Raw genomic sequence first — 27,127 nt, forward strand, 5'->3', positions numbered from 1 at the left:
TTTTTTTGTTGTTTTTAGTACAGTTGGCATCAAAGATTCTCTTTAATTTCAATCATTATGTACAGATCAGTATGTACAGAGGTCAGAATACAGCAGAGGGTCGAGGGGCGGGGCGGAGGTCGCTGACATTCATTCTTTAGAAAAAAAAAAATTAGAAAACAAATGGTAGAGTTCCTCATTTCTCTCATTCGATCATGGCGGATCAGCAGCATGTGTGCATAGGACAGGTTCAGGGACACGTGTGTGTGTGTGTGTGTGTGTGTGTGTGCGCGCGCACACAGCAAATAAATATGCACATGTAGACCGTCTGTACCGCCCGCTGGCTGATCCCGCTGTAGAAGTCTGATCACACACACACTCATACAGAGCCACAGCAAAGCAGGAGAAAACACACACCGCCTCATCAGTCTAAGCTTCTTATTTTCTCACAGGGTTTAAATGTGACTTGAGTTGATTTTTAGCTTAATTTAGTAGAAAAAAGAATGTCACCGAATTCTCAGGGGTATTAAAAGACTAACTTTTGAACACTACAAATTGAACTTCAAATATTTGTTTTATTGTTAACAGTCAAAATTGAGCTTTTTTTCCCCCCCTCATTTATTTTAACTAGTTAAATGAGAATGACTTATTTTAATGGAACATCAGCTAGAGATATAGCAGTATTTACTCAAAATGGACCTAAATTTAACTGCATAACTTCCACAACGTTTTTTTTTCTTAATATTCAGTATGAGGCACCGTCTCTTTACTGCTATTACTCATAATGATCGCTCGGGGGCGCAATCCTAATATTATTCTCTCGCTTTAAGGTACGTGATGGAGCAGAAGAGTTGGTGAGGATGAGAAAAGAAATATTTTAACTTAATTGTAGCGATGAAGGCAAATATCTCAAACACACATAAAGCCAAAAAGAGGTCCAGGACGTCACTTTTAGCAGGCCACGCCCACTCGGCGTGACGGTACTTCAGTAGCAGATCATGGCGTACAAACATCGAGAGCTTTGGTGCGACATGAGACAATCAGGAGTGTTTTCCTTCAGTTCAAAATAGCACGACAGGCGCAGATTTGATTCTCCAGTTCATATATATATTTATATATTTATATCTATAAATCCATTCAATGAGATATGTACAAAGTATGGCAAAGGAGCACGATTTCATTTCAACTCGTCGTCGGGTGCCGTTGGCTCTTCACTGTGCAGTCCGTCATGTTTCCAGTGAAGTGAACGTTTCATGCGTAGACGGAAAGAGGGTTGGGGGAGAGGGTCCGTGTCGGCGGCGTTGGACGCGGAACCCGGCCCGGACCAGCTCCGGAGGCTCAGAGGAGTTCGTCCAGAGATGACAGGGAGGAGTCTTCACCCCCAGGGTCATGTGGCGTTGACCTCCATGATGTGGTCGTCGGCGGTGGGCAGCACCAGGACCTGCTGCGAGTGGCTGTTGTTGAACACCTGTCCCGGGCTGAAGGGCTCCAGGCGCGGCATGGCCACGCCCCGCTGCTGCTGGTCGCTGCTGCCCACCGAGTGGACGCTGCCGCGGCTGCGGATGCTCGCCGTGTCCCCCTGGTCGTCCAGCGCCTTGTCCAGCAGGGACAGGCTGTCGTTCTCCACGCAGCTGTCTGCGGGACAGGAGAGGGGGACATTAAAAACGGGTCAGCACGGGTCAGAGGATGAGCAACATCCTTCCTGTTGAATCAGTCAGAAAAAAACCCAAACTATTACAACTAGAGCTGGACGATAACAGATCTGAGGGTCGAGGGGCGGGGTTTTAAATGATAGAAGAAGTATTTCCTTAACTGTAAAGGAAAAATATAACTCCACAAGACTCTCACCAATCATCTGCTTAATTTTTTATTTTGCAGAAAAATAAACCAAATAAAGTAGTAAAATTACTACTTTAAGTTCTGTAAAGTCTAATATTACAACTTTACTCTGGTAATATTATGATTTTTATTCTTGTAATAAAAAAACAAAAATCTTGGCCATAATACTTTATCGTAGAAATGACCTGAATTCATAGAGGCTTTACTAATTTAAAGCTAATTTAAAACAGAAGCTTTAAGACAAGATGACAGGTTTTAAATGTGCCGATATCACTCTGAACTACACAAAGGCAAGGAGTGCATTGGCTAGGGGAAAAGAAAAAAGAAAAAATCCAGATTTTCTAAAAATTAAGTCTTGAAAACCTTAAAAATTTGATTAATCGATAAAATAGATCAGATCGGTCCGGCGTTACAGAGGCTTTAATTCCTGTGGGGTCTCACCGGGGTCCGGCTGGATGGCCGCTGCAGCGTTGTGAGGGAGGTACTTGAGGACTTTGATTTTGGGGAAGGGCAGGTGACCTGCGAACAGGGGCATGACCTCGATCTGCACCTTGTGGGTGGCGTTGACCCTGAGAGGCATCAGCACCATCCCTGAACTCTTCCCACACACGGCCCAGTTGCTGCTGCTGTCGGCCACTGCAGACACAAACACACGGCAGTCAGCCTTCATTCAGCCCCTGCTCTTTTCAGCGACGTTTACAGCATCTTAAATGTTCCCCTCTACTTCAATATTATTATTTATGGATGTATAATTTGAGATTTATTTAATCAGATCATCTGTACCATAAAATGATCAATTCTCAGAATCTAGTTGCTTGCAGACATTTTTAGTGAGACGTTTTTTACGCGTCGTCGTCCCCTGTAGGGCTGCAACTAATGATTATTTTAGCAATCGATTATTCAAATGATCAATCAGATAGAAAAATTTAAAATCTATGGATCATTTTCAACGTCTTCAACCTCAAATTGTTTTGATACAATATTAGGTATTAGAAATACATCACAAGGTACAAATAAACAAATTAAATTCCCTTTCAAATAAAGAAAAATAAATATTTTAATGCCTAAAATGCAATAGCAGCGTTCCTGTTATTGTGTACGACTGATCATTTGTAAATTATTTTATTAATTTTTGCATTTACTGATTGAAAGTTGGACAGCAAAAAGTGCTTCTTTTTTTTATTATTATTTTTTCAGCAGGATTTGACCCATGTGAAGCTGAAATGATGCCACATAAAGGGTTCTGAGTAAAACATATTTTTAAAAAGTTTTTTTTTTATCTTAAATGCAAAATCTATATATTTTTTGTACAGTTTTGGCTTACTTACTGCTCTGACGGCCTTAATTATTAGTCTGTATACCAAAGGTGACAATTAATCTATTGTTAAATTAACTGACCATTATTCCAATAATCGATTAACCACGATTAATCGTGATTAATCTAATAGTTTAATCCCTAATCACTTCAGCATATTTATTGGGGATTTTATGTGACAGACCAACACAAAGTGAAAATGATATTGGGTTCGCAATGTCCTGTGTGAATAAAAACCTTGAAGGCGTGTCATGCCCTGAATTTAGATCCACCCGTCAGCTTAGTGTTAAAGAAAAGTGAAATCCAAGCTAATTCACCATGATCGGATTCGTGCTGCTGCCGACTCACCTTCATACATAAGCTTGGTGGTTTTGAGTCCATCTGTGTCAGTCTTGCTGTCCTCAGCTACCTCTCCCTCTGAGGGCTCAGTCAGTCGTGTTATACACACCTCCAGCTCGCAGACCAGACCGGAGCGGCAGTGCTGCTCTCCCGTGGGGGGCAGGATTTCTGCTCTCACGCTGTACAATGTCTGACAGCAGGAAACAAGAGGCTGGCTCGTCATTTTCACTTTCTGCAGTCTTTATTTACAATAGTGACAGGACTACTCGAGCGTTCAGGCCACAGGAGGAAGAAGAAAAAGAAGAAGAAGAAATGTTTCAGTGACTCACAGTGACTCTCTCCAGCTGGAACTGGTAGTGGAACGGTTTGAAGGCAGAGCTGTCCTGGTTAAGCGGACTGAAGTTGGCAGAGAAAACACACTGTAGACACGAGGGCAGGTCGTCCTTCCACCTCACCTCCCACAAGCAGAACACGCTATGCTTGCTGCACAGAAGCTAGGAGGCGGAAGAAAGCACCATTAACAGATGTACACCGTCAATCATGTCCAGGTCCTGATCCTCGGACACTTCTGGAAATACTTTCACAAACAGGACTTTGTGATCACTTCAAAAGTCTGAATGGAGCTTTCAGCTTAACAGGATAATTTGGCTCGTGTTGCAGCCTTTAAGTTGAACTGTTCTTCTCTCCGTTTACAACTAAGAAAAATCTTCTTTCTCACCTGATTTGTTTTAGTGTTAAAGGATTGTAGTTCCAACGATGAGTGTTGCTTCTCTGTCAGTTTCATGTCTGCCAGGGTGAAGTTCATGTCTGACACGTTCTGCACACACACCTGGATGTACTTTCTGTGGAGTCACAGGGGACAGAGGTAAAGGTAAGGCCAGAGAAAATGCAGAATTCAATGCTGATTTTACCAAATTATAATCTAGGGCTGAAACGATTAATCGGATTAATTGTGATTAATCAGATTAATTGTGATTAATCGATTGTTGAAAAATCAGTAATCAATTGCTAACTGGAGTATTAAAAACTCTAGAGCAGGCCATTTGCTAAAAGAAAAACAAAATAAGAGCAGAAAGTATGTTAAAACTGTGCAAAAATATTTACATTTTGTATTTGAAATAAAAAAAATCTTCTTTTTCTGTATATCTGTTTTATCCAGAACTTCTAGTGTCAGTTTTAGTTTTGTCTGCTTCAGAAAAAAAAAAGTCCAACAAAGCATCTTTTGCATCCAATTATTAATCATTTAATCCAAAAAATTAATCACCAGATCAGCCCTACAATGTATTGATAAGTCAAGAGCTGAGCTTTTAACAAGTATGCATTTAGCAGCAGATGCATCCTTTGCCAAGAGGACTCTAAAGGAATGATGTTCTTGTATTTTAGGCAATACATCGTCTATTTTCTTATTTTAAATAAATAATTGAATTTGTTTATTTGCATGTTCTAATAATGCATAAAAAGGATTAAGTGAGAAATCTGCAGAATCTTTACCCGATTAATAGTCAAATAATAGATAGAATAATCAAATATATAATATAATATATATAAATATATAATCCCATTAACATTTTTATCTGGATGACAGATTATTCTATGATCGTGCTGCCTCACCTGTTGCCAGCGGAAAGCAGTGAGTGCTTGGTCTTAAAGGGGATGTAGAAGGTAAGGGCGAGCAGGGTGGAGTAGATCGACCACGGACAGTCGATAGACATCTGTGGACAGAAACTCCACCGTTAAAAACAACAACAACAACAAAAAAAAACCTTGTCTGGTTTCAGCCAACATTGTTTTCTTTCCACTTTTCATGGTCTCAGTTTCGATCGACTTGGTTTCTCAGAATCACAGACATTTCCTGATTAAATGCTAAAGCAATACCGGATATCAGAAAACACCTACAGAACTCTAATCTCTGGTACTAACGACCCGCTGCACACGTCTAGAAGAAACTCTGGTTTCAGCGTGGCTCTGGTTTGTTAATTTGAACATACTGCATTCAGTTTCTCAATCTGGAACAACTAGGAGGCCATAGCAGCAACTTTATGTCCTTAAAGGAAAATCCCACTCCTGCTGCAGAGCGCTAGAAAAACACAAAAACACAAAGTGTTGTGTTCCTCACCCTTTGGTCAATGGCGGTCATGGGTGTGTCGGGATGACTGTAGCTGCGAGGTCGATGGCGCACCTCCCCGTTGGTCAGCCTCTCGTTGGCCGGCCGCTCAGACCCAGACGGGATGATGCACAAAACCTCGAGCTGGAACTCCAGAACGTGGTAAGGCGGGGTTGGAGGTAGGCTGATGCTCGTCACCTTTTCAGACGACTGGATGGACAGGACGCTTTCACCCACCAACTCTGGTTTAAAAATAAAAAACAAACAAAAGGAGGAATGACAATGTGAAGAGCTTTTGACAAAATTTAAAAAAAAATTTTAAAATACAGCTTCACCCTCTAATTTTATCCCGGTAAATGCAAAACCTGATTTGAAAAACATTGAAAAGAGAGAGAAAAAAATCTAATCTATCTGGGGTTGATGCAGTTTTCCCAAAGTAAAATTCAAGCACTTTTGAGGCGAGTTCTCAAATGTTTCCAACACCACACTTTGGAGATAAATACAAAAAAAAATAGACTGTCTCAAGTCATGATTAACAGTATATGATATCATTTATCACTGTTAATAATAATGTCTTGCTGTAGTATTCTACATAGCAAGCACAAAGTAAACTAAAATAAAGCAAAATGTTATGTTTTGAAATGTCTTTCACACACATGCTGTGCACCTGAGTGGTCCCAAGAATGAAACAATAAAAAAAAAATCCTCTTATTTCAACAAGCTTAACATGTAAAATATGACAACCTTTATTTCAACTACACTGATCCGTATATCAAGATCAAGCACTTTCCAAAGCTTGAAACCACTTAACAGAAATTCAAGCATTTTCCAGGATTTCAAGCGCCCATACGCATCTCATACGATGCTGAAAAAGATCGAATTAAATCCAAGAATATGTTAGACTGCATCAGTGATGAGCGGCTGTTGTTACTGACCCGCCTCTGGGCTGCTGATGCGGGCCGTGCAGCTGGAGGAGGGCAGGATGGGCATGGTTTCTGTGTTGCTGAGCTGCAGAGCGTCTCCTTTCTTTACAGTGTAGTGACCCGTCAGCAGGGTGAATTTCACCAACTGAGGCATCCCGGCCAACAGAGGCTCTGAAGACACAAACCAGAAGCACAGTGAGCAAGAGAACGACACGACAGAATGCTTTTGGCCTCAGTGGAACCAAAACGCCTCGTTTCAGTGAGTCAGAGTTCATTTCATTCTGCAGAATGTGAATTTTTAAAGCAGTCTGTTCACTTAGGACAGTGTTTCTGAGACTTGAGTTGCTTTAGCAGAAACAAAAAATAATTTTCGACACCATTAAATATAATAATCCACCCATTTCTATCAATTGCATTTATTAATTCTATTTAATTAATTGAATTTAGTCATTTAATTAAATAAGAATAACAATAGCTATAGATGTGTAAGCAGAGCATCATGGACCTTACCACAGGGTCCACGTTTCATTGGCTAATGCCCATTTGACGTCACTGCGCAGCTACCACGTGCTTGACCGTCTCACAAACAAAAGCTACAGTAGTAACACATGCTAATGTGGATTGTGGACTAGCAGACCACAATCTACACAATCAAAGTTTTTGCGACAGAACTCAAATAAGAATGGTTCTCCGCTGTCAGGTATCCTGATCGTATTTGTGGAAATAAAATTCACAGATTTCCCAAATCTGATACGGAATGCCTAGCTTGGATCAAAGCTTGTGCATGACCGCATTTGCAGCTCAACTGTCGTAGGATCAATAAGAACAATGGAGTGTGTGCTGGTGTAAGTATTATTGCTTTGCTTTCTTTGTGTTTAGTGAATGGGGATATTTTGAGTGATTATTTATCCATTTGAGATTCTGCTTTAGAGCTTCAGTAATAAAAACATCCATTATGAAAACCTTTTAGCTAAGTACAGCATAATGGCAGTACCGATACAACTTCTACACCTGGAAGCCTGTCTGTTACACAGTTTTACGTTAGCTGAACAGATCAATATGCAATGTGTACCGTATCTGACATACATTAAATATTTTATTTGACCTGAAAAGGCTTTTTACTAAACTGTAATCGTGTTTGCCACACTAGCACCAAGTACAGTGCATCAGGCCTCGGCACACTCAAACATTTGCCAACAACAGAAATCACTGATTCCAAAAGTAACCCTCAAAACCATGAATGCCCGACTTACCCAGCCTTGCAAGAACAACAGGCATCACTGATCTCATCCACAGCTATATTTATGCTGAGGGTGTGAGGATCTGCTGTTTTCCTCATCAACCGGTAGCATTTAGCTGCTACGCGCACAATGTTGGAGGCATCGCGTGGCTCAAATATCTTTATGTCGTCCAAAAAAGATGACATGAACTTGTTTGTTCCCCTGTCCATTGTCGTTGCTGATATTTTCTGAAAATCCGGCAGAAAGGCTACACTAATCGACTCAGAAATACTTTGTAGAGAGTCAGTTGAAACGAAAGACGCCATGTTTACACATAGAACCTAAGCCCCGCGAAGCTTTGTTTGTGAGACATGCAGCCACGTGGGACTGTCGAGGGGCGTTTCTGGGCGGGGCTTGGTAAGGTCCATTCATTACCAAGTCATAAAAAACAAGGAACAGTTCTGACTGAGTCGAGTCCTACAGTTCACCGCAAAGAGCCGTTCAAAGGAATCCAATCGCTAGTGAACGACACATCAACACTCAGCAGCTATCACTTAGCTTCCTATGATCAGATAATATTCCTGGTGTTTTCTTTCCACCGGTATCTGCAGCTTTTCTTTTGAGTAACCCGGTTTTACCCCAGTTTTCTTATTACTTTTAACACAATCCTTTGGTAAGCTAGCTGTAGCGTCGCACTTTGAGCTGACGTCACGGCAAATAAACGGTCGTTTACATGCAGTACCTCGCGGACCACTAGAGGGCGTTCCCTTACCGATGGTGGTCACAGTTTGAGAAAAACTGACTTGGATGATGTTTTGACCTTTTTTACAACCCAGTTTGTTTTAAGTTTCAGGAAAATAAACTATTTATTTGATAACATGTAGTTTGTTTTTATGTAGCCGGGGTTGGATTTTACTCGTACAACATAAATTCAGACCTGAAAGTGGCTCCACGGTGAGCTGGGGCTCCTGAGAATATACTTCATATCGGACCGATGGGTAGATATGAGACAGCACAAACTGCACTTCACCCACCGTGGCGCACAGCTGCCGTAACATGTAAGTACCTGGCTGTCCACTCTGTGGAGCAAAATCAAAGGAAAGCAGAGAATAAATGGGCAAAATGTGGGGGACAGAGAAAATGATGAACATCTCCCATTTTGATCAAGATTTTCTTTCTAATGAAAATATAATGTTATAAGTCATAAAATGACTTGGGAAAAACATTGTTTTATTGATATTGTACATTTTGATAGTTTTTGAAATCCTGACCAGCTTGGGCCGTCTGCAACTGATAATAATTTGATGCTGATGTGAAACCAATACTAGGGTGCTCTACAGTCCTCATTATTATTGCAACTTTTTTTTTGCACAATATTATGACTTTTTCTAATAATGTTACAACTTTATTCTCAAATTATTAAGACTATATTCTTGTATTACTATGACTTCTTTGTTGTAGTATTACTACAGCATTTCGTATCGTTACTGTCGTACGACTATTCTAGTAACATTATGACTTAATTCTTGTACAACTTTTTTTCACAGAATATTACTTTGTTTTCATAATTTTACGATTTTATTCTTGTAAAAATACTTTAAAAAGTCTTTCTTAGCTTGGCCCCAATATTCTGTCGTGTGAATTTACATAAAATTACTGTATTCTCGTAAGTGATTTATTTATTTTTGTTGCTTGGCCTAAATACTCTGTCATATGAATTTACTTTAAACATAATTCAAAAAAGTAAATGTTAAAAAGTAAGACCAAAAACCTTCTTACGGGTGCTGTGAAGGTGATGCTGTTGTTTCCGGGCTCTAACGTGACATTCTGCACCTTCAGCATCTGTCCTCCTTCCTTCATGGCGACAGCAGGCGGGCTGACACAGTTGGACGTCTCCGGCGGCGAGCCGTTCTCGCGGCGGCGAATGATCAGGTGGGTGTTTTTGCACACCACTCCTACGGAGTTGAGAGAATTGTCCGAGGGACTCCTGTCCTGAATCTCGTCCATTTCTAGCGCGGGACCGGCAGCCGCGGAAAAGAGCGGACCTGCTGAGGAGTTGCCCTGTTTGAACTCTATTGTCCCTTGGTTTGCGTTCCTCAGCGTCCCCTTTGACCTCTTGAGAGTCCCTCCGTGATCGATGTCAAAGTGAATGCTAGCAGCCAGCTGCTGAATGCGCACCGAGACGGGCATCAGGCACCTCAGAGTGAGCTCCACCTGCAGCACGGCTCCGGAGTGCACCGAAGCGGCCGCCGGGTGAAACTGTAGCCGCGTTAGCTGAGCGAAGACATTCATGCTGAGAGTCACTTTGTGAGCTGTGGAAGATGGGGAAAGAGAATACAAGTGAGGAGAAGGAAAAAGTTTTGTACTTTTTAATAACTGCGCTCCACTGAAATCTGTCCTGTTCAGGATATACATGCAGAGGAAGTTCTCTTTGCATTTCATCAGTTCCTTAATCTGTCCATTTGCAGAAACCAGGGGTTTATCTCTTGCAGTTGGCCAAAGCTGATTTGTGGTTGCACCCCTAGCAGTAACTCTACTATAAATCTCACTAATTTGTTTTCTCGCTGCTTATCTTTGCCTTTCTGCTTACACATGCTGACATGTTCGCTGGATGACACATTAATGAAAACTCAACTGAGAGTTTAACAAACTAATTTCATTAGATTCCAAGTTAAAACAAAGCAGAAACAGATGTTTAAATAAAAGGCACTAGACCTGCAACAAACTGATTAAAAACGCACCAATGCACTTTAATATTTTTCATATCTTACGAAATCATGATTGATTACTCACATTGGTTTCCGGACCTGCCAGCAAAAGTGAGAATTTCCTGACAAAAGTGCTTCCTCTCCTCCGTGGAGAGATTCACGTCACCGGCCAACAAGGCACTGGTTTGCAAGTAGCTGCAGTTTGTTGTCAAGGAAACCACATAATAATAATAATAATAATAATAATAATAATATAATAAAAACAAAAAAAGCCTGCTTTTAAAGGTCATCTTTCCACGTCTAATGACCCCGCCAAAATTTTTCTAATTGTTTTTCCGTTAATTATATGTGCATAATTATTTACTCTTGCAAATTGACATAAAATCATAAAACACAGTGAAGGAAGCTTTCCCTCCACGGGTCAATAGTGAACGGTATTTGTTAATGCCATTGATATAAATACCAAAAACGCAGATGTAAGTGGTGTGTTTTAGCCGACGTTAGTCGCAAGCCAAGGATACTCTTCAGTTCTGCCCAGCAGTTTCTGACACTCGGCGATCTGCTTCCTGGTGTGCGTCACAGGAAGGCTCCACCCCTCCGATACGTACGACTTCAGAGCTTCCTGCAGGAAAGTTTCCGCCCGCTCAGGGTCTCCCTTCCTCCTGTCAAAGACCCATGCAGACGGGTAAACAAAACTTTTTTTTTATTGTAGAAAAGAATACATCATTAACAGTCTGAAAAAAACTTCTCCATACTCTAAAATGTCAATAATACGTCAATAACTAAGTGAATAATTAATACCAAATCTACAAATTTAGGTAAAAAAAAAAAAAAAAAGAAATTTTTTTAATTTAAATGAATTTTTTTGGTATTCAGGTTTAAACGCGCACCAATCTACATAGTTGGAGTACATTACATTACTCCCAAACTTGCTTACATGTAGAACTCAGCCAGGCTCTTCCCCACCAGCCTGGCGGACCGCAGCCGGCCGATGGCCTGGTACATTTCCATAGCAGCATGAGAAAGTTCCTGATGCAACAGAGAGCCAACAAGGAGGTGGAAAGAGGAGAGAGAAAAAAATTTGATCCAATGTTTCAAGGACGTTACATCAGAAAATAGATCGATGGGACAACCGGAGCAATATTTTTTAATGAAATACGCCAAGAGGTTAGAGTGAGACGGACTTACAAGATAGTGCCTTTCGAAAGCCTCCACGGATGACAAGGCTTCTTTCAGCTTTTTGTAAGGACTCTGCAAGCTGTTGACTGTGGATAAAGACATTTGAGAGAAACATTATTTTTTTTATTTTCCCAATTTAAACCAAAGTCAAGCAGGTTTAATTTAATTTCTTTAACCAGGTATTAAGCTTTCCTACAGATTGTTTCTTTTTTTTATTTTATATCCAAGTTAAAATAACAATGAGCTGGAGAGATAAATAGAAGAAGTCAAACTCTTGTCCCGAATCAGCTAGACTGAATCTAAAGGAGGCTCATTGGGTTGCTGCTGCAAAGTGATGTAAAAAAAAAAAAACTGTCCCAATTAGAAGCAACAAATAAGCTTAACAGGGAAATCAATTTTTTTCAAATCTCAGAGCTACATCTACAGGTCCAAGCTCACCAGTTTCTGGCCTCTCATCCCCGAGTCCTGCCAGCAGATCCACGGTCCTGTTCAGGTCCTCGGACGTCGGCCCGTTTTTTGACACCAAGCCGCAGAGTTCACCCAAACTCTTCAGCTACAACAACAGAAAAAACGGGATACTTTTATTGTTTTGTTTTTTTTCCCCCTTCTTACATTTTAATCAGATGGCAACAAAATTACTTCTTTAGTTAATAAGAATTTCGCTCTGCTTCTGTAAAGAAATTGAGAAAAGAGGAACAGATGGGGCTTTACTGACCATACAGAATAAATATGCTCAATAGTTGCATGTTGTTTGTAGAGATCAAAGATGTTCACAAATCCTTTTTCAAGGTCAGGTGTCAAGTGTTTCACCCCGATTCAGGGTCCAGCCCAACGTTCAGGGTCCAGCCCAACGTTCAGGGTCCAGCCCAACGTTCAGGGTCCAGCCCAACGTTCATCAAACCCACATGCAGTGCAGATCTGACACCAGATCTCTGCAGGTTAGAATTTCAAATCTATACCGTTTGTCCTTGGACCAAAATTGTTACATAAAATTTGATAATTACCTTTCAATATCTGTCTTTTAATCATATTGTGTTTAATTTATCATACAAAAACCTGCTGAAGGCTGATTTATATTTGGAAAAATTTTAAAATGTAATATTTACATAACATTGATGGTTTAAGAAAGTGAATGAAATTATATGAAAACCTATTATGTTAACAGTGAATTTCTGATTGGATCACACTTTGTAATTACTAAGTTTATCCCTGCCTTCATATTGTCATCATATGTAGCACTAAATATAGTTCGGAGGGTTTCTTCTCACTGTAAGCTGGAGGATTTCTGATAATATTGGGAAACTATTTTGTAAATACATATTTTAAATCTTTGTTCTTAATTCTAAATCGTAAAATGTTCAAAATTAATAAAGTAAAACAGAATAAAAGATGCAATGTGTAGTAAGTAAATAAAGGAGTGTTAAACTTTTGAAAGAAGGAAAGAGGAATTATTTATTTTGATGTTGCTAGCCTAGCAGCAAGAAAACATCAGAGGTAAATTTTGTTTCCAAGGGAAAAAAACTTTAAAATGTCCTGTATCATTTTACATCTTTCTTAAATTACATAAATGTTTTCTTTTAATCTGTCTCTCCCCATCTTTCAATCTGTACCTACTGCATCTTTTTCCTCTTTCACTCCAACAGTAACGCATCTTTACCAAACTCAGTCTGAGAAATTCCCCACTCTTACGAAGAACGACAGACTAAATCATTTATACAAATATGTAAGTATGTAACATTATGCTTCACCTTGTCTGTAGCGTAGGCCCAGAGTCCGACAGTGTGGGAGCAGTTAGCAGCTAGCTGTGCCTGATCACAGCAGCCCTCGATCCGGTGCAGAACCTCCAAGCAGCTGAGGAACACCCAGCAGTCCAGCGCCCCGTCTATCACAGACACCTTCACGAGGTCCAGAACAAAAGCGTTTTTAGGAGTGGCTGCGCGGCAAAACAGCGTGTAAAGCCCCGAAGAAGAAACCGGGCTCAGTTTACCTCCAGCAGGCGCAGCTCCTGCACGCAGTTGTGGAGCAGCTCTAAGGCTCTCTGCGTGACCTCCCAGGGCCTCTGCAGGAAGATCAGTAAAGTGCATTGGCGAGAGAACAGGTAGCTCCTCAGGTCCAGCAGGCTGGCCTCTCCGCGCTGGATGCTGTCCCTCTTCTCCATGTCGATGGGCCGCCGCAGCAGCAGGCCGCTCCAGTTGCGCACCGGGGCGCAGAACGACCCCAGCCAGTTGGCCGTGTCTGCGGACAAACACAAGCCGGCAGAAAATAAAACGACGCCCCACTTCTGATTGTAAAAGCGAGGAAACAAAAAACACGGACTGGTGGAGACAACTGACCTCCTGCGCCGAAGTTCAGCACGTACTGAGTGAAAAGAGCGTCTAGTTCATCATACTGGACCAAGGCGTCTTCAAACTGCTGCAGCATCTCAAAAACAAAGGCCAGCTCCTCCTAGACAATCACAGGCATGAAAGAGACGTTACTGAACATGTATGACAGAAGAAGAAGAAACAAACTCCATCTTAACAGACAGAAGTAGCTCAATCCACTGGGATACCTGAACCATGAAATATTCACAGAAGCTCCAGCCGGGCTGAGTGCGTTTCTCTCGGAGCGTACGCATGTCGTCTTCAAACCGCCCGAGGTTTTTGGTGAAGGACATGAGGAGGAGAGTGCGCAGCTTCAACAGGAGGGAGTTCCAGGACTCCAGGGACCGGGACGAGTCCTTCAGAGGGTCCGACAGAACCACGCACCTGTTTGAACAGAGAGAATTTGATACGTATGCAGGCCAGCTGGACTTATCCTACTTCTACGACTGAAGAATTGTCAAGAAGGAGAAACAAGTGAGTGCTTCTGCTCTGTCTTTGCGCCAACAATTTAAAGGACGAAACATAAAAAATAAAAAAAAAACACCAAACGTAGTTCTGTGTTGACAGGATAAAAACGGAGGCGGAAGCTCAAAATGTGAGCACAACAAAACAAGGAAGTGGGGGTTGACAACGATGCGCTGCGAGGGAAGTCGATGCGCTACCGTTCCTCGTTTTCGGACTCTTTTCATCTGAGCCGACCCGTTTGAAATGGAGAAGCTTTCCGACCTGTCGTTCTGCTTGTTGCAGAAGTCGCTGCGGATCTTGTCCACGATGGACGAGCGAGGCAGGATGTTGGGCTTGTTCTTCTTCTTGGTGTCGTTGGTTTCCACGACAATGATGACCCAGTCCGCCGAGCTGTGACTCCGCAGCGTGTTCTGCCAGCGCATCATGTCCTCCTTCACGGAGCTCTTGTATGTTTCCGTGTCCTGCACAACAAGCACAGATTTTGTTAGTTGGGCGGGCAGATGATGTTCACGTGCGCCAATCGTATCGTTACGACCAGTGATAACTGGCACCAAATAGTTCATATTTTGTTCTTTAGGGTGATGTTGGATTGATTAGATGTGCAATGAGGATTTATCTAAAGTGGGGATGTTATGTATTTTCCAGTATATGTATTTGATTTTGCGCTACATGTCAGGAAGATGCTCATTTCTGCTGCTTGTTAGAAACAACAACTGATATATGGGTAATAATAAGGTCCAAATTAAATTCTGTCTCTCTGAAATGTAGACTATCGCATGAGATCGATAAAAAGTGAATGTTTTAAGCAGAAATGTCTCTGAAAGGTTTGCTCATTTCTAAAACTCAATACTCGGTAGTGACTCCTTTTATATGAATTAATTGATCAAATTTATATTGGGGACAAAAGAAAAGCTTCATGTCTGCATGTAGTTTTAACAAAAAGAGCAGATGAGTTGGAGTAATACGTTTAAAGGATTGTGAAAAATATGTTTCGAGTAGTGTTGTGTGTCTTCTATAGCAACGTCATAGTAATTACATGTTAGCATGAACCATCAGGAAAAACAAATGTGCGCTTCCATTAGGGATTGTGCATTAGAAAAGTTACGCTAATTGGACAGCGGAAGCAGCAAACAATGCTGCTCAGCTAGTTCAGACGGCTTCTCTGAACTAAACCTACTTCTCTGTAAACGACTGATGTAAATGTTGTGACCGGGACTTCCTGCATCTAGTACCGCGACTCGGCCGATGCCTCGGGGCGGCGTTTGCTCTAATTTGCTTGGAAGAGTTGGAGGGGTTGGAAAGGATGATATGAGTCACTTGTTATGTAACCGTCGACGGGGAGGAGGAGGAGAAACTGGAGCCTCGGAGATGGCGCTTTGAAACTGAAACAAGCAAGCTGCAGTCTGCAGAGTGTTGCTAAACGTCTGCGACCAGTTAGTGATGATCACAGTAAGATGTCGTGAAGCACAAAGTTCATTTTGCAACACAATGCATAAAAATGTGTTTGCCTCTTTAAGGCTGTAGGCATGGCAACCTGCAGATGATTTTAATTAATGAGATGTGATTAAACCCGCCTGACTTTCCAGCGACTGGGTCTCGTGTTTTGTGCTGCTCCCCAGACGGATTGGAAGCTGAATTAGTTTGGTTTTAGCGTAGGTGCTCGTGTCACACCGATAAGGAGATTTCTTATCAAGTTAATTGGTGTAGTTTTGAAGCCTGCGCTGTCGACAGCTCGGTTAGGGACACAAACACACCTGTTCCTATGAGCCCTGGCATGGAGTGAGGTGAAAATGTGCTTCATCCTGGAGAAAAACAAATGGCAGCAACAGACGCTCCAAAGCACTGAAAACTAGAACGGTGCAAAAAGAGTCAAATTTTCAGCTTTCTATCTTCTCTAACGGATGACATTATAAAAAGAGATGTAGACATTTACAGCTGTGACATTAAGTTGTGACATGAAGGTGATTTAAGAGATGTAAAATGTCATGAAAAAGTAAAACACCCTGAGCGGGTTGAAACTGCAAAAATCCTGACTGGTCAGCCTGAATGCAAAGGCACAAAAAAGATCTTTGTGGCGTCTTTCAAAAGTATTCAAACACCTTAAACTTTTTCACATGTTTGTCGCGTTGCAACCACATTTGATCACATTTTGTGTATTTTACTGGAATTATAAGTGACAGACCAACACAAAACTTTGCATATTTATGCAGTGGAAGGAAATTCATTCATGAGCTTCAATACTTCTTATTAATAAATCGCCCCAAAGTGTGCTCTGTGGTTGTATCTGCAAGACTTCCTGACATGTTTACCTGCTTTGCACATCTAGATTTGAAAATTTTGCCCGTTCTTTGGAAATTTAGCAGAGGTGCCATTAGACTGGATGAAAAGTGTGTCAGAGCTGCATTTCCTTTATAAAACCTTTGTTTGTGTTCTGCTAACGTGAAAGAAAAACACAGTTTTACATTAGCAGTGTTCCCATTAAAGAAGAAATGCAAATAAATCACATGTTAAGTTTGTTTACGTGATAATCATAAAAAAAACAAACAAAAAAAACATTCAACTCCATCATTCTCCTCTTTTTCTAGTTGTTGATCACATGACTTGTGTTTCCATTGTGGTTTTACAAAACAATAATTTTGATACACCTGAAAAAGCATCTGCTCCTAGTGCAATAACTTTTTACTTAAAAACGTGATTATTTTTTGTTTTTAAACAAGCGACGTGTTTCCATTAACCCTCCCACTGTCTTAGTGCGACACTCAGACCGTTAGTTTCCAAAACCACACAAACAAACAAAAAAAAAACCCTGTAAAAGCACATGGAGGGTCAGTGTGAGGGGAGGTTTAAGAAAACTGATTTTCATAATTCCAATTTGCGCAATTATTTGGTCAATGGAAACACAGGTAGTGTCTTTGTACAGATTTTCAATTCAGCCTTCGAATGAATAAATATGCGTAAGCTAAACTACTCCACTGTAGCTCTGCTTGTTGGAAGAAGCAGCTCCTGTTTCAAGGCTTTTGCACCCTCTACCCTGTTTTCTACCAGTATTTATTATCTCCATTCATCTTCCCATCAACTCTGGATAGCTATGAACTTTTTCTTAGGATGCCACTGGGCAGTACAATAACAAAAAAATCAATTGCGACATCACAGAATTATGAGGGAGTATAAATACCTTTAAAGGTTCAGTAAAACAAATCAATTTAAAAGGAAAAATATATAAGAAATTGTATGTTGGATCTCACAATCTTAGCAAAACTACAAGTCTGCCAGTGTTTTATCAAACCAAAATGAGCTGCTGAGACACTCTTTGGCCTCTTTGTTGACTAATTTTGGGAGGTGAACATCAAATTCTTATAAGCTTTAAAGCAAATCGCAGCTGAGGTGCGGGTGTATCCAGCTTAGGTTTATTAGTCCGACACTGCAGGCGTAGCTGTTGTGAAACGTCATGAGTCACAAGCTCCTGACAGCACTTCCTTAACTAAAGCGAACGCTCAGTCAGCAGCAGCAGGTTCCTGCCTCCCTCTGTGTTGTCCTCCACTCTGTGGCCCCTTTGAATGCAAGTGGATCGACTAGCAGCAGAGTTTCAAAACGTGACTTTTTCTATATTGTTTGAGTCACAACTGCTGAAATCATGAATGAGGAAGTTTTCCTGAAAGATGGACTCTAAATTATGTCTCTGCATGTTTTGTATACAGACCGGTCTACGACACATTTTATACAGACAGTTGTTTGAAGCTGGAGCGTAAACAACGTCATTCCTCCCATTCCATTGATAAAGTGCTAAGGACTTTATGAAGACCCAGCAGCTGAGAACTGCTAAAAATAGGCTTTTTATTGTAAGACTGCAAAATAAAAAGTTTAGAACATGACTAACCACAAGTCCTCCTCTGGGTGTGCCATGCTCTCTGCTGGTGTCAAATACTAATTTTATCAACCAATAAAAAACAAACAAAAAAAAACCTGAGAATAAGTTTTTGTTTTTAATATTCAATTACAAAGTTCCAAGTCTAGGAATATGAAAGCAATTACAGCAACTGTTCCTTGAAATAAACAGAGCAGACTTACTGTGTGTGTGTGTGTGTGTGTGCGTGTGTGTGCGCGCGCGTTTGTTTGTAATACCTTGTGGGGACGATTTTCCTGACATATACTACGTTGTGGGGACCAATCGCCGGAGCCTGGTCCCCACAAGGGGAAACCCTGTTTTTGGGTCAGGGGTCAGATTTAGGGCTAAGGTATGAATTGAGTTTTGGATAGAGTTAGGGTTAGGTATGTGATGGTTAGGGTTAAGGAAAGGGTAAAGGTAAGGTTTAGGCTGTAGAAATGAATGGAAGTCAATGGAAAGTCCCCACAAAGATAGCAACACAAACATGTGTGTGTGTGTGTGTGTGTGTGTGTGTGTGTGTGTGTGTGTGTGTGTGTGTGTGTGCGTGTGTGTGTGTGTGTGTGTGTCTGTGCGCGCGCGCGCGTGCGCGTGTGTGTCTACTCACACAGCAGTCGGTCCAGTAGATGTGGAGGAAGGGGAACGTGAGAAGAGCCTTGTTGCCCTCCTTGGGGAGCAGCTCCTCCTTAAACTGGACAAAATTAGCTTCAAGGTGGATCATTTTTGGTGCGCGGCCGTAAGTCCTGCACAGCAGACAAAGCAGAGTTTCATGGCCTCATTTCACTGCAGTGGCCATGAAAAAAGCAAGACGTTCATTAAATGACAACATGTAATGATATACCATAAGAATCCTCACTCTTTCAGGCTTGTCTTTAAAATATTACTCTATAAATGTCTAAAGGTTTGATTAGTTATTTGTTAGCTTCTCAATTAAATAAAAACAATCACAACTGGAGAAAATTTATTACGTGCAGTACCTTTTTTGTGTCTAAACTATGAAACGATGAGTATGAACTGAGGATTTCCCAATCCAATTCAGATCCACAGCCCATTTTCTTGTGAACTTTACATCATTTTGTTTGTCTAACATGAGTTCTCACTGTTTTTCGCCTGTTACAGTGACAATAAATGGAAAACAGAGACTCTAATGGCTGCTGCAGCTTCCTCCCTGTGTGAGGCTTTGGTTTTACAGAGCGATCTCAGTAAAGAGCAGCTGAAACACTAGTCCTTCAATTTTACAACGCTCAAACCAAAGTCAGGTTTTGAAGGAGTCTGTGCCCACATTATTACTTGGAACCACACTGAAATATGTCATGTGCTGTATCTTTAAACATATGATTCATATGAAAACAGAAAGTAAATAAGCTAGCACTAGCAATATCGTTTTACAGACTGACCCATCCAAAAGCAGCATGAGAAGGTCATGTTTATTAAAGATAACATTTTAAAGCCCTTTTAACTACATACATGGCATTTATTTTAACATTAGTATCTAAAATATTAGATTGGGCCTCAGTATGACTGAATCTATTCATAAATGGTGTGATTGCTAGCATTCCTTCACTCCTTATTGTTCTTTCAAATTAATGTCATTGTGAATGACGTACTGCTAAAAAGAAAAAAAAAAAAGTGCTGTTGTTACCGGTAGCAAATTCTTTCGTTCTTACCACTTTAACCAGAAGTGGGGTAACGCTAGTTTCGACCACGCCAACATAAATAACTTCAGCGTCACATTTATGCAGACCACATTCAATGCAACAAGTTGGGTTTATAAAACTCATGGTGGGAGGACACCATGAAATGTCAAAGAAATCTATGCCTCATTTGAACAATGCATTTTTAATAATACAGCTTTGAAATCTGAACCCTGACAAGGCTGAAAACAGGTTCCACCACTTTTATTCCAGTGTGATGTTGCGGAATTGGCCAATTGCAATCAGGTCTCAAGCTATTCCCGTAGGAAACATTTCTTGGTCCGAGGCAGTGCAATCCTTACAACAACAATACCTACAACAAAAACAATAGGCTTTTTTTCCCCATAGCAAATAAAATGAAAGACAACTTCCTCCAAGCGTTCCCAGTATAGCATTACCCAAACAGCTTCCTATATCTTTTAAGTCTGAATGCTGCAAACTGTAATTTGTGACACCAGTTAGCAGAGAGCCGTCTACTTTGTTAACCGCGACCTATAAAAACACTAGATACAATCTTAATATTGGGTGCAACATCAGTGTTGGTTGGCAGACAGAGAACGAAACAGCTACATATAATATGTTGAACTACTTCTTGGTACTTTCAACACTGAAAACTGAATTTCTGCATTTGTCAAACTTGCAATAGGTTTGAGTTTCTCCTATTGAAAGTATCAATACCATCCGATTGTTGTTTATTCCTAGTGGTTATTCTACTGTGACAATGGGCTTCGTTCTCAAGTCAAAACATTAAAAAACAAAAAAATAACATACATGATATAATTCTGCAGCAGAAACTGTAACTAATGTACCTAAACTCAAAATGTTTTGAATACTTTTATTAACAAATTCCAAAACAAAAACATGCTAAAAAAAAATACAACTGTTTCTATGCTCACAGGATCACTGAAAGCAGAATGAGCGATTATCACTTCCAATCCAGGAAAGATTTCCTCAGTGAGCAACTCTTCCAACACCCTGCTACGCTTAACCTGCACCTAATTGAACTTCTACAGCTACTGAGACTCTATTGCCAGATAAAAATCAACTGAGCGTGTAATGTGTACTCTTCTGAAGCTTAAACGTTGCTCATAGGTTATAAATATGCTAAGTGACTCCAGAAAATGACACAGAAGAAGATCCAAACAGCATATATCTGCAGAGATCAGTGTCTGTTTTATGGAGTTGTAAGGAAAACGACCTGGCTTCCTGAACAACCTTCCTTTGTCTACTCTTTCCTCTTTTAAGACCACTGAGTTTGCAGTAGGGAACGTTTTTGTGACGAAAACCCGTAATGCGTAGCTCTGTGACAGGAAAAGTCCTCCAACATAACTGACCCTAACACAGCGTCAATAATAAACCTCTGTCAGAAAGTAACAAGGAAGTGGAAAGGATCTCTGACCCGACTTGCATCAGGTTTTTCCACATGAGCAAAACTGAAAAAAACAAAACAAAAAAAAAACACTTCCTTTCTCTTCACCAGCTGTTTGGCTAAATCTTTAAACACTGGACTTTCTTATTCTCTTACCTTTGACAAAAGACAAAGAAAGTCGCTCTTTATATTTTCTCCTGATGTTTTGCTCATGGATTTAACCAAAACTCACCTCCTCCACTCCATCGGCTCCCTGGGAAGCTGCTGAGCCAGTGAGGTGTAGAGAGACGTGAACAAGCTCTGGTCTCCAGCACCTGGACGGGAGAGAGACAAGAACAAAAAAAAGAAAGTGTTTGAAGAAATACGTTGTTTTTTTCCTTCCACTTTTTAAACTTAAAGAATCATTTCTGTCAGTAACACAGGAGAACTGCAAACGAGAATTTTCCTAAAGACAAAGCCAACACGGAGAGTGAGAAGAGAATCCAAACAAGCTAAACAAGCCTTTCAAGAATGTGCAGTGAACAGTTACTTTCCAAAGTAGGGGGTCTCGTTTCACACCAGACGATCACTCTGCAGTCTAAAGCAAAAACTGCATTTGGAGACACTGACAGCCTTTACAGATTTAAAACAACTCTGATTACATATGATTAAAGAATGCAAGTAAAAAGACACCTGAACGTATCAAAGTCTCACGCAAACTGGCAGGGACAACTGTATAATGGGAAAACATACAAGTAGATGGCAGCAAAGCACCGATTTGTTGTTTGCAAACCGCCATTAAAACTCTAAGAGGCAAGAAGAAGTCGACAAGCGCGGATGACAATCAGCTTCGTCAAAGGTGGTAATAATGAGCATATTATTTTGAATTTATACAACATTTAAAAGAACAGGCTTTTGCAATAATATTTTTAAAAATGTCCCATTCTTTTAATTTAATTGCGTAGCTATTTCCCTGTGAAAAACTTGTAGAGCGTGCCAATGTTTCATCCAAATTACCAAAGAAATCATCATCTGCAACTTGCAGCCCTGCAAAAAATAGAACGATACAGAACAACATCGGCGTCAGTGCTATGCACAAAATCTCTGCTTTTTTTTTTTTTCTAAAAACAGTAACGGTGAACAAAATCCCTCCATCACTCCCTCAACTTACAAAGCTGGTTAGCTGCAGAGGTTAGCCAGCAGCCACCTGTGATTACAGACACCAACATGGCGGCGATATAACCGAGGTGGGCTTAACTCTATTCCCAACCTATTACCAGACTGCAAAAGGCAACTTAATCCCTCCTTGAAGTGTTTTGTGAAAGGAGCTTAGGACTTGACCACCTTCAGCTTTTTAATCTTTTTATGCTGCAATAAACAACAAGAAGCATCACCAGCTTTTTTACAGACAACAAGACCTTGAATGTACAATACCTTAATAATTAGCTTATTGTTACTGCAGTCCAGGCAGACAGTGTTATCACAACAACAACCAGAAATGTAATTAATTTGCTTTGATTTCAGAATTATGCGCTACTTTGTGTTGGCCTTAAAATCCCTTTAATAGTCTACGAGAACATATTTACTTACAAGGAGCTACGCAAGATAAATCCGCCCACTCATGAAGTAGCTGCTGCAAAAAGCTGAGGTTTGAACAGTGTGTGGTAATGAAAACAATCCAGCCTTAAAAACACAAAGGTTTCACACACCTTCCAGGCAGGGCGTCCGTTTAAACGTGCTCCATTCTCATTAAAACGGTCATCAAAACAACGGGTCTGGAACAATGTGGATATAAAAAGCACTCAGGTTGTAAAAAGCACCTGATGCAGACTTACAGACTTTAAACAGCCCCATACATTTCAAACAGAACAGCTACATTTGCTCCAGTTCACATCTACAAAAAAATGTTAATTGTTATATTGCTTAGAACAAACAAAGATACCGAAGTCCTGCAACAGTTTCAATGTGGACGGTTCACACTCCCAGAGTTGACCTTGGGCTCCGCTGTCACATGAAAAATTTATTTTACAGACGGAGCTCAGTAGTAATAACAGGGATGCCCTAGATTTGCATCAGCAAAGCGCCCTGTAGTTGCCATATTAAAACAGCCAAATCTTTAAAAATAAACAAATAAGAAAAAAACATTAATCTACTGAATGTGGGTTTTCTTTTACAACAAAGCTCAAACATTCCCAGCTATAGTGGCTAAGCGAAAATTAAAAGTTTTTTAATTTGACTTTAAGACTCTTCAAGCTAATCAACAAGTTTATGAAGCTGGAGAATCACGTTTTCTGGACAGTTTTGCGCAACAAACAGCAACGGCAATGAAACATGTCCCGACTTGAAAGCATGCTAACTTTAGCGTGCCACTTCAACAATTATAGCGATAGAGTCAGATACAAGTTTAGAAACAAGTGGCGCAGCTACGAGCATTTCTGGTCAGGTGTTTTCAGAACATTATAATAGCTTTTTTTAACAGAGTTCAAACCTTACTGGACTCTGGGTCAAAGGATGTTTCTCTGTGAGGACAAACAGTTAAGTGGGGGGAAAAAAAAATCACAGTATTTATGTGGAGAATTTAATACTGAAGAAACATTGTATTCTGATAAGGAAGTATTTGAATAAAAGTCAATGAAAACACTCGAGGCTACTAAGCTGCATTGGGATACACATGCACTCATATTACTCAGGAATAGTTTTCTCATTATGGAAAAAAAAAAAAATAGAAATCCCAAAGAGCGTCTAGGAGCATTTTCAAACTTATGATTTCACAAAGCTTCAGTAAATATTTGTATTTTATTTTTAAGAAATAAAATACTAAAGCCTATAAGGATCATTATCCACACAGCAACAAAATATGAATCACAACACAAGCTGACAGTCAGAAATGTATACTTGGCAGAGAACAGACTATTTGGTCAGTTCAGTGTGAGTCTGTGAAATCTGATACTCTAAATCCGAAAACTACCCGACTGTAAACGCCGGTGACCAACGACAATGATTTGCCGTTCTTCCTTTATGTTAGAAAGGCCCTACTTCTGTAGGCCCAAACCAAAAACAGAGGCTTCAACAGTCAATGTTCAAATACAAACCCCACACGGCAAACACACGTTTGAGATCCAAGTCCAAGTGGACCTCTAAGCCTGAACATAGCACACACGAACCGGCTGGATCGGCGTCTGACAACTGTGACCCTAACCTGGCCATCGTACGGCTAAATGCTCTACATGCTAATTTAGGAAGAGCCTGATTTACAAAACAGAAGAACAAAATGATGCAGGACTGCAGCGAGCAATTATTTCAGAAAACAATTTCTCTGACGTTTAACCTGATAAAACAAACAAAAGGCAAATTCTGCTGATTTTTCATTTCCCCACTTATGCTTATTTTATACAATATTAAAAATATACATATAAAAATCAGCAAATAATTCAATTCATTTTTTTTAAATAAAAAACTAAACATTTTATTGCCTAAAATGCTTTAGCATATTATTTCTTTGGTGTATTTTGTTGTTCTTTAAAGTTTATAATAGTTACAATAAGAAGAAATAGTGTTATTTGCCTCTTTTTTCAGAAGAAAAAACCTAAATATTTGACGTAATAAAAAAAATGATTAGACTATTGTGGCTCTGGTTACTTAAGTAGATTTAATTTGTTTTAATGAATAATGGCATATTTTTATTGCGACCTATAAAACCAGTAGGATTTTGTTTGAGTCCTCACATAAAAAGTGTGTCCTGGGGTACTCTAATGAGGCTTAATTACCTCCTTCTTGTAGAGGCCTTGCTAATGACCTAATTATTCTACTCAGGTGTGGTGCAGCAGAGGCACAACTAAAAGTTTTAGGGCAGTGGCCCTTCAGGACTGGAGCTTGACACCTGTGCCCTAGAATATTGATATAAAAACCTATTTTCTTATTTCCTCTCTTTCTCATCTGTCCATCACTCTGAAATATTAAGCATTTTGGTCTTTAGTATCCCTTGTGAGCCTGCTTTGAGACTCTGGCTGGTTAAATATGACATTAGCATGAAAAATGCAAGTTCATAACACTCGGAATATATCAGCCAGCAATTATTGAACTCCAAATTGTTTTTTGCACACACCGATATTGTCGTACAGCCCTAATTTGGTCCATCTGTAATAATAATAGTAATAACAATGCTAATAATAATGTAGATTTATTAACAGGCATAGCAGTGTCCAAACTAGCTCAAGATGAGGGAATTAGAAGAACCTACAAGTGATTCAAACCACAAAAAAGCATAACAAAGTAAATGGTGTTGGTTGTGTTTACATTATGAAAGACTAGCATGAGTTCTTAGCTAGGAAACTGGGCAGATTCTGATCTCTGGTTGGATTATTGGTGCCTGTGTCGTTCAATTTGTCAGCATATCGACAGCGTTTTTTTGCTGAATTCTCTAAAAGAGTTCATTTATCAACACAGTCACCAAAACTGAGTGAAAAGGGAAAGAACCGAATGTTTCCTTGCTTATTACCCACAGGCACCATGTGCTTCACATTTCCAAATCTGCCACCATATCCCTATAGCCTATCGTCATGTTGACTTTTACATTTCTTCCTCTGATTTCCAGTATTTCTGTGAACTCCTGGTCCAGCGAGAGGCGCTAAAAATGGAGCAGTTCGCGGTGAGAGATGCAGCTGGCATTCCCTCCTAAAATAACCCCTCTAACAAGCTTCCAGTAGACACTCAGGGATTTATGAATGGTAACCTGGCCTCAAACATCATGTGGGGCGACAGTGTCCCAGCTGCTAACAGAGAAAGCAGTCGCAGGAAAGCGGTGAACAGGACGGTCTCCTTCCCAAAACTGCAGCAAATAGACGTGACGTTTCTATCCTTGGCTCGGCCTGTTAAAACAGCGAAGCTACTTAGCTAGTTGAAAGAAGTCCCATGTTTTATTAGGTCAATTTGTGGACAGCAGTCGACTGCTTATTATGCTCGTCTTACAATAGGGCAGGTAGAAGCGAAGTCGCCACAAAGACAAGCAGCGTCTCCAAGCTGAGGGTGACAGCCAGCTCAGCTAAAAAGAGCTAATGAATATAGCTAGCAGGCTAGCTGTCAAGAGAAGGAAAAGTGAAGCTGACCGTCTCGTTTTATCAATCACTTACATGTTACAATCGGCTTGTTTTCCATGGTATAGATGACTGGCTTTTCCTCTTGACTCTCCATATGTTTTAACGGTGGTACTCCATGAAAATAACCTCCAAACAGGGCTTTATTATTAGGAAGTGCCTCTCTGTGCAGCTCTGTTGAATCGGTGGGGCCTGCGTCCCCACTGCACCTCCGGGAAGTGCGTAAGCCCTGCGTCATTAAAGGGCCAGTCTGTCATTTTTGTTTTGGTGAAGGAAACGTTGACAACAAGCAAACATGAAGAAATTATTTTGATTAAAACACATACGCATAAAAAGACTTCTTAAGACAGTTGCTGTTTTGCATATAAAATGTCCTTTAAAGTCTAAAAGGTTTAATGAAAAGTAACTTAGAACTTAAATTGAACACAAGAGGAAATATTGTTTTTTTTTAAATTACAATTAAATTACAAACCAAGTATAAAACTAAATAAATACAGTTCAGAAGATAAATGGGTGACTTATTTTGGTTTGATTCCATTTTGTTTTATTATATAAAATGTAAATTAATTCTTAGTTATGGGGTTTTAGATACAGCTTGAACATAACATCACAGCTCCACAATAAGGTGGTTAGAATTTTATTTTACTTTTATTTTTCTTAAAAAAATAAAATAAA

General features: G+C 40.2%; 1 protein-coding gene across 1 annotated transcript; it reads right to left on the bottom strand.

The window, feature by feature from the left end:
• trappc10 (trafficking protein particle complex subunit 10) lies at window positions 1-26,678 on the bottom strand. The gene is made up of 23 exons (XM_015045180.1): window positions 26,489-26,678; window positions 21,613-21,694; window positions 18,925-19,060; window positions 14,696-14,895; window positions 14,158-14,353; window positions 13,940-14,051; window positions 13,594-13,841; window positions 13,355-13,501; window positions 12,045-12,159; window positions 11,616-11,692; window positions 11,365-11,456; window positions 10,949-11,089; window positions 10,513-10,622; window positions 9,499-10,031; window positions 8,657-8,798; window positions 6,512-6,670; window positions 5,589-5,818; window positions 5,084-5,184; window positions 4,191-4,314; window positions 3,802-3,966; window positions 3,482-3,662; window positions 2,260-2,454; window positions 1-1,614 (listed from the first exon to the last, which is right to left on the bottom strand). The coding sequence occupies exons 1-23, from the start codon at window positions 26,547-26,549 to the stop codon at window positions 1,367-1,369; spliced, it is 3,795 nt and encodes a 1,264-aa protein (XP_014900666.1). The 5' UTR covers window positions 26,550-26,678; the 3' UTR covers window positions 1-1,366.
• Between the last annotated feature and the right edge of the window lie 449 nt (window positions 26,679-27,127).

Source organism: Poecilia latipinna, unplaced genomic scaffold (genome assembly GCF_001443285.1).
Source record: "Poecilia latipinna isolate Pla-1442-1.1 unplaced genomic scaffold, P_latipinna-1.0 Scaffold712, whole genome shotgun sequence".
NCBI classification, from domain to species: domain Eukaryota; kingdom Metazoa; phylum Chordata; class Actinopteri; order Cyprinodontiformes; family Poeciliidae; genus Poecilia; species Poecilia latipinna.